The sequence below is a fragment of the Blastocystis hominis genome (assembly GCF_000151665.1).
Source record: "Blastocystis hominis, Singapore isolate B (sub-type 7) whole genome shotgun sequence assembly, scaffold_15".
In the NCBI taxonomy this organism is placed as follows: domain Eukaryota; class Bigyra; order Opalinata; family Blastocystidae; genus Blastocystis; species Blastocystis hominis.
Genome location: NW_013171822.1, coordinates 25,018 through 36,411, shown reverse-complemented (window position 1 = coordinate 36,411; position 11,394 = coordinate 25,018). Strand labels below are relative to the sequence as shown.

Genomic DNA, 11,394 nt, shown 5'->3' with positions numbered 1-11,394 from the left:
TCCTCATCAACCAGTTGTGCTACGAGATACCTCACTCGTTCGACAAGATCTGCTTCTTCATGGGAAAGGTGAGCTATGAAAACAAGTGTCCACAAGTGCTCAAACATGTCGCCAACAAAGCAGGCATCAAGACGCAATGGATCAACACGGATAGCGAGGTGCGTCCTGAATTCACGGACAGCGAGGACGTCGCGTACAAACAATTGAATGACGATGGATCAAGTGTGGCGATCTACAACGACACCACGTATCCGTCCATCTACATCTTCGACGACTTGTACACGAAGCCGAACGATCACTGGGTGGTCAACTTCATGGACACCATGGCTTGCATGAGTCGACATCGGAAGACCAGTTGCTTCATTGCATTCCAAGGATTCTCTCGATTGAGCAACAAGATCATCGATAATGCCACTCGAATCTTCTTGTACTACGACATCCTTGGACGAGAGGATTTGTGGCGCAAAATGAAGATACCACCACCGAGTAATCTATCCGAGGTACTTCGTGATATCCAGATGGGCATGCACACACGATGGTACTACTTGGACGATGACATGCTAGTCGAGTACGTCCCATACGAGCTGAGTAGCAAACAACAAGCAATCAACAAGATGCGATCGAAGTTACCGAAGGCATTGAGTGATGAACGAAAACGCAAAGAAGTGGAAGAGAAACAACGACAAGTGCAGCAACTCGAAGAAGAATTAGGACGCAGGGGGAGCTTCGCTCCCCGGGGAAGCTACGCTTCCCCATGCACGAAGCAGACCACGCAAACCAAAGTGAATAAGGCACGCACTTACAATCTCTTGGACATCAAAGAAGCCGTTGAAATCAAACCACAGGACTACAGCAAAGCCATCAATACCAAGGAATTCCAGTTCGTACAGAAACCGAGAGATGGAACGCAGAACTGGGAGGTAGGAGGAGCGAAGCTTCCCAAGGCTCCGAGTGATAGAGTCGCTCCAAAGCAGAAGAAAGGCAAAGGACTGCGTTCCAAGTACGATTTGACATAGCCAAAGTGAAAATGGAGTTTTACACTTACACCCTCTGGATAGCCGGGTCAACAGCGTCGTGCGTGTACAAGTGAAGGAGTGCCAGGTAGCCACAGTTGTTGGCAAAGATCGACTGATATTTCACTTTGTTCACACGGAACACACGGTTCGTACCTGCCAACGGGAAGTCATTCATCTCGCCAAAGCTGTCCTGGTAGTTCAGTGTGCCATCGTCTTCACGGAAGCAAGACACGAAATGACCGAGCTTACCACCGTCTTCAAAGGGTATCCAGATGATGCAATTCGCTGGTTCTTTGTACTTCTTTGCCAAGGACTTGTACTTGTCCAATTCCATCACATCGAAGTCGGGTATCTCGAGTTGCTTGGCCAGTTTTCGAACTTCATCGAAAGTCATTGGTTCAGCATCCACATTCATGTATCCGTGCATATAAAGTTTACTTAGTACGGAGGAAGCAGAGCTTCCTCCCGGGGCAGCAACGCTGCCCCTCAGTACACTCTCCTTCGAATCACTGACTTCTCTATCTTGTTCTCGTTCTGTGGAAGGGCTGTGAGGATGCGATTCTTTTTTTTCGTCGGGACTTCAATTGCTTGTGTCTCGTTATCCAGGTCAGAAATATCGTAGCCAGTGCCGGCTTTGCTTTCCTTTCCCTGAATCTGGTTTGCTACATCACTAACCGTACCCTTCGCCATGTCACCTATCACATTCGCGAGCTGCTTCACGGTATCCGATCCTGTCTTCTGGTTCACATAGTTCAATCCCTTGTTGATCGCGTTATTCGCAGCATTCGTGCCAGCATTCACCAGAATATCGGTGATGGGTTTCAACTTCTCGGCATTGTTGTCGTACCAACCTTTGATCTTGTTCCAAGCATTCTTGAAGAACGTACCAACACGACTTGAACCAGCGTACAAGGCACCACCTCGGACTTCAATGTTTTTACTTTGTCGTTCGATGGCTTTCATGGTCTTCAACACGTCGTCGTAATCGGATGGGTTGATTCCATTGAGGAACACAGCAGAAGCTCCTCCGAATTTCAGTGCACCTCCCTCCTTACCACTAATCAAACTTTTGAGACTCGAGATGATCTGTGGAGCCATCTGAATGAGCGCTGGGATGATCGTGGCAGCGAGAGTACCAAGTGCTCCGCCCTTCTTGAGACCAGTCAGCTCGTTCATCAATTGCGCTTCATTGAATGCCAAGGCGCCACCTGTGTCCGAAGAGAAGCCAATGGCACCACCGGTGTCCTTGGTCGCCCCATTGAAAGCAATGGCGCCAGCACTTTTCGCCGAAGTTCGCTTCGTCGCCCCTCGTTTCTTCCCTCTCTTTGACGTGTTGTTTACTGGTGCTTCGAGTTCCTTGTGAAGATTCAATGTCTTGCGTCGATCCACGATCGTTCCACTATCCTGTTCTCGGAAATCGGGTTCGCCATAGAAAGCAGATATATCAACAGTGAATGGAATTGCCATTTATGTATGGGGAAATCGTAGATTTCCCCGGGGGCACTTCGTGCCCCCTATCTCGTACAAAGTGAAAAGAAATACGGGAAGCCGAAGGCTTCCCGGGAGCAACGAAGTTGCTCCCTACATCGCCTCCCCCTTCATTAGCCATTGAAACCCTGTGTAATGAACATATCCTTGATTGTGTTGTACGTATTTCGCAGATATTCTTCGAAATTTTGATCTATCACGACGGCATTACGTTTGATCTTTTCTTTCATGTAGTTCAAATATTCCGGAGTTAAGTCCTTACTATTAGCTACTCTCACGAAGAATTGCAACAGTTCGGAATCTGAATTTCGATCACGATAAGCTCTGAAGAGACGTGAGAATCCAAGATCACTTGCGAATTGAGAGAAGACAGGATTGTTGAAATTGCGAGCAAGTAGACTTGAGAAAGCAATGAAATCCTCACGAGTATCATCACCTTCCCATTCATCATTAGGACCATTCTCCCTGTTTTCAACTCCCTCAATCAAAGCTGCAGCTCGATTCACTTGTTCGATTGCTTGAGGTGTGAATCTTTGAGTATTTACAACCTCAGGTTGACGATCACCCAAATAGATCACAGTTTGTCTGAGTGGTTGATTCATGAGATTTGCATATCCCTGGTAAATGGCATCCATGAAATTCTGAATGATTCCTCTCATATTCTGCTGATACAAATCTTGATACAATTGATCCCGGGTCAGTTGAGTATTTGCAAGTTGATTACCAACTGCATTAATGCCATCTGTCAGCAGGTTCGCCGTCTGAGAGTGAGTATTTGCAAGTTGATTACCAACTGCATTAATACCATCTGTCAACAGGTTCGCCGTTTTAGTCTGATTGTCAGCAAGTTGATTACCCATGGAAGTGAACCCATTTGTCAGCAAGTTAGTCGTGTGAGTCTGATTATCAGTAAGTTGATTACCCATGGAAGTGAACCCATTTGTCAACAGGTTCGCCGTTTGAGTCTGATTATCAGCAAGTTTATCACCAACTGCATTTATGCCATTTGTCAACAAGTTAGTCGTGTGAGTCTGATTATCAGTAAGCTGATTACCCATGGTAGTGAATCCATTTGTCAACAGGTTCGCAGTTTGAGTCTGTCCGTTTTCAAGTTGTTTACCCAGAGTTACCAGTTTCATATTCATAAGCGCTATTCTATTAGAAATATTTCTAAACATAGGTGCGAAACGATTGAATGATTCAACCAACCGTTTGTTGATTTCTTCATATGCTTTTCCCAACTCACCAGATACGAATTGTTGAATGGAGCTATTTCGCTCAAGCCACTGTTTCAAGAAATCATCGTACTGCTCCTTCATAAACTTCATCAAATCATCGATTCGCATTTCACTTTGTGTTGGAATCAATGCTTGGATATCAGCAATTGCAGGAGGATCAGGTTTGTTTTCAATTCCTTGGAGACGAGCTTCGACTCCTTGCAGATATCTATTACTCTCCTGAATCACAGCTTTCTGTTGATTTACCAAGTCACCAATTTCCTTCGACAACTTTTCATCTCCTGTAGCAATGCTTTCTACCACTTTAGCATAATTCTCACTTAACAACTTGATTCCTTCGTTAGAATCTTCCAATTTTGTTTGTACACCTTCCAACAATTCTAACATCTTAGGATAACCCTTGTCCTTATCTTCCAGGAAATTGATTCGTTGTGCTACATAAGCTATTGCATTATAAATATTGCCAAGGTTCACCTGGATATCAAAGCTTTTCATCACTCTAATCACTTCATTCAACTTCTTGATAATGGGCTTCACATCCATCTGTTGTACAATCTCATTCGTCACATACACAGGTTGTACTTCGGGTTTGACCATCCATCGACCACGTTCAACATAGCCTGCAGATACCAAATCCTTGTATGGCTGTTTACCTCGTTTCACTTTTTGCGTCTTACCATGAACATATACCGTAGTATTATCTTCATTCCACAACAGGAATGTTCGCTCTGGATCACCTTGTGCTGTCACATTATCTCGCAAGCCAGAAAAATCATTATGAATCATTGCAGTCTGTTGAGCAAATGTGTTGATACTATCTCCCATCTGTTGAGCTGCACCCGTTATGGCATTAGCAGCATCCTTCATTTCGTTGATGCTGTCTCCAAGATCACCAGGTATATTCACGATTTGTGCATCGCCAACCTGTGTTCTCTTATACTTGATACGATAGGGTGATACTGGCTCATATCCAAATGGATTATCAAACACAGCTCGTTTCTCCATATCAGACAACTCGTGATTCACAGACTGGACAACGATTTTGTTGAATTGTCTGTCAATTTTGGCATTGTAGACCACGTTGTCCTCGAATGAGTACAACAGTACGTTCTCATCGTCAATTCGCTGCATTTGATATCCACGCATGTCAGAGACGGATACACGACGACGTTCAGCAGGTGAGAGATTCATGTACGAATCAAACAAGGTTCGCTTCTGTCGCCATTGTTCGCTCCTCATTCGCTGTTGATTGAATTCACTTTCAACGACTTTATCGAAATATCGATTCAACATCTTGTCCATCATGTTTCTCGATTTCACTTTGTGTGGTTTGAATCGAATGATCGGAATTGTAGCAACGTATTCATCCATTTACTATGAGAGGAACAATGTGGGGCGACTTTGCCGTCTCCCCTTCTTTACTTTGTCTCTTTCGAATAGCACGAAATCGTGAATGAGATGTAGACATTCGAATTCAATGAGATCGGACGGTCATTCGCGTCCGTCAGTACCCAATCAATGTAGTCCAGGTTCGATTGTTCAATCACATCGATTGATAAGTCGTCCCAGGTGATCATGTTGTTCAGTCCCATCGATACGTGAATCAGGTTATCAATCAGCGGACTCTTCAGACCGAATGTTTGCGCATTGATACTGCTGTACACTCGGATCACACTCATGCCATTCGTGATGTCGTAGGGTTCAGTCGCTACCATGCCTGCCTCAACGACACCTTCCAACTTGAGGATATTCGTGAAATCAGGTGCGCCACTAAGGTCAACAGCGGTCGCCACGTCACTGTTCAGGTATGCTCGGTTCACATCGTCTATCTGGATGGAATCGGCGATCGCGCGGCATAACTCGGTAATCGAGTAGTAGCCAGGACCGACGTTGTAGACCATTTCAAACCCGGAGACCATCTGTACCTTCACCACATTCAACGATCGTACGTTCCATAGAGACGTCGTATCGATCTTGCACGTAATCGAAGTGATCTTGTACACAAGGTCACGAGGCATTATCACTGTATTGAACGTTTCATGGTATCGTTCATTGTTCTTCGGAATTACTGTATTGTGATTAATCACACTCACTGGTAGTGCACGACTATGACTCATTTATGTATGGGGAGACGATGGGGGCGATGTACATCGCCCCGGGAAGCCGAAGGCTTCCCACGATGTCTCCCCCGGGGGCAACGCAGTTGCCCCTACAGTGTGTGGAAGTGAATGCACACCGTAATGGGCATTGGCAAAGCAATCGACGCACCACTCTTATCGGTCAACGAGAATGACCATTTGCGACTTTTGGGAACCACGACGTTCATGTGCGCATTCTCCGTGTACACCTCGTTCAGCACGGCAAGCGGGGACTGTCGTCGTTCTTGCATGTTGTTCACTCGATCGAGCACAAGGCAGGTACCAGGCGATTCTCCCTTCATAGTCACTCTGTCGATTACCATGTCGCTTTTGATGAGGTTGTTACTCGTGAATTCATGTTCGTACGTTCGAGCAATGTTGAACACTAGATTCATTTATTGAGTACGGTAAAGCCGATTAGCAGGTAGATGTTCCCAATGAACGATAGTGGTTCATCGTTCTCGTCCTTCAGTTCGTACACGATGCGATCCAGCAATTCAGAACATGGCACCAACATGCGGTTCTTGTAGAAGTAGTTCTTGTACAAACTGTCCATCGGCACATTTGCAAGCAGTGGTATCGTCTTGCTTTTCACGATGTTGCAATACAGCCGTATGTTCGATAGACCATTCGTGATATCCACAGGATACTCGCCCACCATCGGACCGTAGTTGACATAGTAAGCACCATCGTTGAAAGGGATACGCCAGGTGTGCGACTGTGACCCTGAAGCAGGAATGATCGTTCCAAGGTTACCACTCAACGAGAACACGTAGTCCGCATGAATGTAGTAGCCATCTGACTCGGGTATCCACTGTATGTTCAGTGCAGCCGTGTCAAAACATTGGTTCAATTTCCACACCAAGTCATTCTGAGTCAGTCGTGATGGTATGCTCCACGTGAATGTCTGAGCATCATCCGTGTACGTGATATCAGTCTCAACATTCTCTCCATCGAGGCTCATCACGCCGTACGGGAAGTGTATCGCTGAAACAGTCTCGTACGTTTGAGGAAGCTCCCATTCAATGAATGAACCCGATGCAAATGAGGAAGAACCCACATATGCAACGCGTGTTGGCTGTTTGAACGACACAGTCATTTCACGATTCGTGAACACACTCGTATTGATCATGTTCGTTGCCGTCAGTCCATCAATGTTCGCCATCGCAAACTCGTACGGCGTTGTCAACTCGGGCATCCTGATGTAGTAATTGCGATGAAAGGTGAAAATGATTCCACGAGTTATTCCTGGAGTCAATGGCAAGAAGGGATTATCATTGGACACCACGATCATCGATGGAAAAGCGCCACTTCGAGGTCCCATCTGTACTTCACCGCGATGATTTTGTCTGACAAACACTTGGTATCCATCGATAGCATTGAAACCATCACGAATCAACTCCGCTATTCTCAATGCAGTATATCTTCCTCGTTCGATTGTCACAGTCCTTGTTTCGCTATAACCATCCAGACCAACAACGAGATGTGATGTATCAACCCACACACTATCATTGTACACACTATCCTTGGAATACAATGGACCAAATGTTCCACCTCGTTTATCCGCATTAATCATCATGGGTACACTCATATTCTCAGCTGTCAACGTGAACTCGAGGTCAGGAGCGTAATCCTTTGCAGTCCATGTCGCCATATTGCCCGCTTTGCCAGCAGTCCATGCGATGGCTTCCTGGTGCGATGATGTGATATTCATCAACCTTTGATATTCCCCATTCAACTGAGACACACATGAACTCATGAGATTATCCAAGGTCATCAATGAATCCGTATCATCTGTAATCTTGAGAGTACCTGTACCAAGTATTGATCCATCACTATTCGTCATCGTGTACGCTACTTGTGGACGCAGTATGAAGAAGGACGTATTCGTACGCATCACCCAATCATACTCGACATAGCACGGATCGAGGTATGCATGTCCGCCAAGTCCTTGATCATTCGTCTCATCGGGTGGGGTTTCACTATTCGCAGGATCGAATTGAGTCTCAACAGGTCGTTCGATGCACAGGTTTCGTACCGATGGTGACAGTTTGAACCATGGAGTCCATTCAAAACCATCGATCGTCGTGTTCACACTGTATCGATCGAAGTACCACGATTCACTTTGGTCATTGAAGCGTACATGGTCATCCTCGATCGTCATGGATGTGAGTGGCAGCACTTTCACCATTTCAGCACCCACAGCCTCGATAAACTCACTGAACGTGTAGTATCCAGTAGGCAATGTCAACACGTGCGAGTCGGTGCCGTCAGTAACAACCACTTGATTGCACGAGGACGACATGTAGTACCGTTTCGGATTGTCCAGTCCTTTCACCAAGCTGTCCGATTCGAATCCGAGGATCGATTTGATCTCTGGTGCCTTCGTGAAATCAATCGTGTAGAAGTGATTCACCGTGACGTGGAATGCGTTCTCACCACTGTATACCACTTCGAACAGGGCATCACTCGCATTCAGCATTGCAATGATCGTCTCGATGTCGTATGCACCGCGTGGTATCGTGATCTCTTGAGTCGTACTGCCAGCATTGATTAGCACCACTTGATCAGTCGGCACGTTGTGCAACACGAAGTCCGTATACAACGACACAGACGAGATGTAGCACTGATCGAACGAGAGAGGATTGTCCAGCTTCACTTCCTTCTTCGTGGTATTGCCGAACACTTCAATCATACTGAACTGGTTCGCAGAAGTGATGCTATTTTCACTTTGCTCGTACACGTCTTCTATCGTCAACTGGAGTTCGAATTCACCATTCAATCGTATCATCTTGCCTTCCATATCGCGGAACACGAACATCAACCGATCAAACCGAGTGATCATTGGAATGCACACGTCTTCCACACTTCGCACGTACTCAACCGTTGGATCGTCAATGATCATCGTGGTGAGCAAGTTGTTGTTCTGGTTGGCAATCTTCAGGTCCGATGATCGCACGATCGTCGAGTAGACCTGGATCACTTGGCGATTTCGCGTGATATCAATCACGTTCGAACCGTAGAACGAAGAAGGCAGAATGATCGTTCGTCCTTCCAAACCGAGGATCTCACGAATGTCAGGTGCATCTGTGAAGTCAATCGTGTGTGGGGACTGAATCCAGATACAACCGAATGACGAGGCATTCGTAGATATGGAGAACAGCGTGTCAGACATTGTATTGAGCAAGGCAATGATCTCACTGAGCGTGTAATAACCAGCAGGGATCGTCACAGTCTCGTCATTGCTGTTAGTAACCACATTGGTCGTGTCTACGTTATTAAACATCGAACCATTAGGATGAAACAGGACAGTCATGGAAGTGATATAGGGATTCTTGTACTTGTACGGATTAACCCATGTAAATGAACCGTTGGTAGGTGAGCCTTGAATAAGCATGGAGTAGTGCATGGTCTTTCTCTCTTTACCTTAGTCAACAAGACAATGGGGAGGAATCGAAGATTCCTCCCGGGGCAACGTACGTGGGGGAGCATAGCTCCCCCGGGACGACGAAGTCGTCCCTCGTTGCCCCATCACACCCATGGATACCATGGCCTACAATGGAAGTCAGGTTAACATTGCAGAAATTTGCCGAAATTAGCAGCCATGTGTTTCCGCGCGTTTCTTGTTATGGACAATAAGGTAGCCAGGCAGGCAATGGTAGAAAATGGCAGGAAATGGCAGAAAATAGAAGTCAGGTTAAAAAAGACGACATTTGCCAAAAAATGGCAGGAAATAGATTTCCGCGTGTTTCTCGTCATGGTCATCGAGGTAGCCAGGTAGGAAATGGCAGGAAATGGCAGGAAATGGTAGAAAATGGTCGAAAATGGTCGAAAAAAGTTCACCGCGATTATTTGGTAGGAAATGGATTTCCGCGTGTTTTACGCCATGGTCATCGAGGTGACCAGGCAGGCAATGGTCGAAAATGGTTGAAAATGGCAGGAAATGGCAGAAAATGGTCGAAAAAAAGTTCACCGCGGTTATTTGGTAGGAAATGGATTTCCGCGTATTTTACGTCATTCCCCTACTACTAGAGTTACTTATCGAACTTTAAGATACTACCTGCCTATACCAGAAATTGCCTTGCTGAGCAAGTATCTAACTCACTACGTTTGCGAATGAGCATTTTCAGTCGATATTGGATTATATTGTTATTCTAATGGTCCATTTATCCATGGATACTGTCCTTTCCACAACCTCATGCTTTCGACTAAATTATGCGCATCTAATTATAGTGTGTATCACATCCTATTCTCCTTGTGTGTATTGTGATTACAAACAACAAACGGATTTGTAAAACAAACAACTTCAACCAGATTAAGCATTTACACCATTCACAACCTGAACCGGAAATACGCTTCCAAATTTGTATCGAAGGACAACAGCAACAACAGAAAAGAAGAACTGAACACCCAGCAACACCCGAGTGGTCGTGTGCTCGCCCAGAGGTCCAAACAAGGAAAGAACCACATTGATCAACGTGAGATTGATTCGATTATAATACGGACTCGTTGGATTACTCGAGATCACGCTGGGTTTCAATTTCTGCGTGTCGGGATCGACTCTACAAAAGAAACGCGGAGCATTGCAACCTGGGAAGTCGATGTCTGGGACAAGGAATCAATTTGAAGAGCTGAGGCAGCGAGAGGATAAAATTCACGAGTTGCGGGATAAAAAACAGAAGCAGCGACTTGCTAAAATGCCCAAAAATCCCCACTGCCGCAAACGTCACGCCCGCAGAATAGGTAAACGTATCCCCGACAAACACCCTCGCGGGATAGCAATTGAAGTCGAACAAAGCGAGCGACGCCGCGATGAAAGGCAGCACCATCGTGGCCGAAAACACGTGATTCTGCACGTAGTCCGCATCGCCGCCGATGAGGATGTCGACGATGTTGATAAACAGAAGAGAGCAAGCGATCACGATCGATTGTCCCACTTCGAGTCCGTTGATGCCTGCGTAAATGTTGATGCTGTTCGTGCAGAAAATGCACAGCATTACGATGTAAATGTAGTACCATCCGTCTACTTCGAATCCTCTTCGTTGGACTACGGAGATCGATCGCAGTGCCGTAGGGCTCTCCGCTGACTTCGGCGAAGATGGAGACGATTTTGCCGAGAACGGAGAGATTGTCCTTCGAAGTGCCCAAAATTGTTCCCACAAAGCTTGAATTAAGGTCGATGGGTGAGAGTACGATGGAAAAACGATCGTAGTGGATTGGTGTTGCGACCAGTAGGCTTGGGCTAGAGGAAGCGTGGCTATACACGGTATGATGAGTTTGTATCGCCATCGCAGCTCAATAACGTCGTCAACGAATCCCAAGAGAGTCATCAGACTGATTGATAAAATCGCTGCGTTATATTCCGCCATCTACCTCAAAAACGAGAAAAACCCAAACCTTTGCATTGTTCTTAAGATTAATCATTTCAAGAATGATCATTGATAGGATTTGAATAAGTGCTGTGACAATCCCGTCCTCGAGACTAAAGGTTAGCTAAGGCCAAGTTGGGCTTTA

At 45.8% G+C, this 11,394-nt stretch overlaps 1 protein-coding gene across 1 annotated transcript; it reads right to left on the bottom strand.

The window, feature by feature from the left end:
- Window positions 1-10,195: 10,195 nt before the first annotated feature.
- Window positions 10,196-11,210, bottom strand: GSBLH_T00001933001 (uncharacterized protein; the record flags this gene model as incomplete). Its single annotated transcript, XM_013040422.1, has 2 exons — window positions 10,196-10,442; window positions 10,471-11,210. 2 exons carry the CDS (start codon window positions 11,208-11,210, stop codon window positions 10,196-10,198), a joined length of 987 nt encoding a protein of 328 aa, XP_012895876.1.
- Window positions 11,211-11,394: the final 184 nt, after the last annotated feature.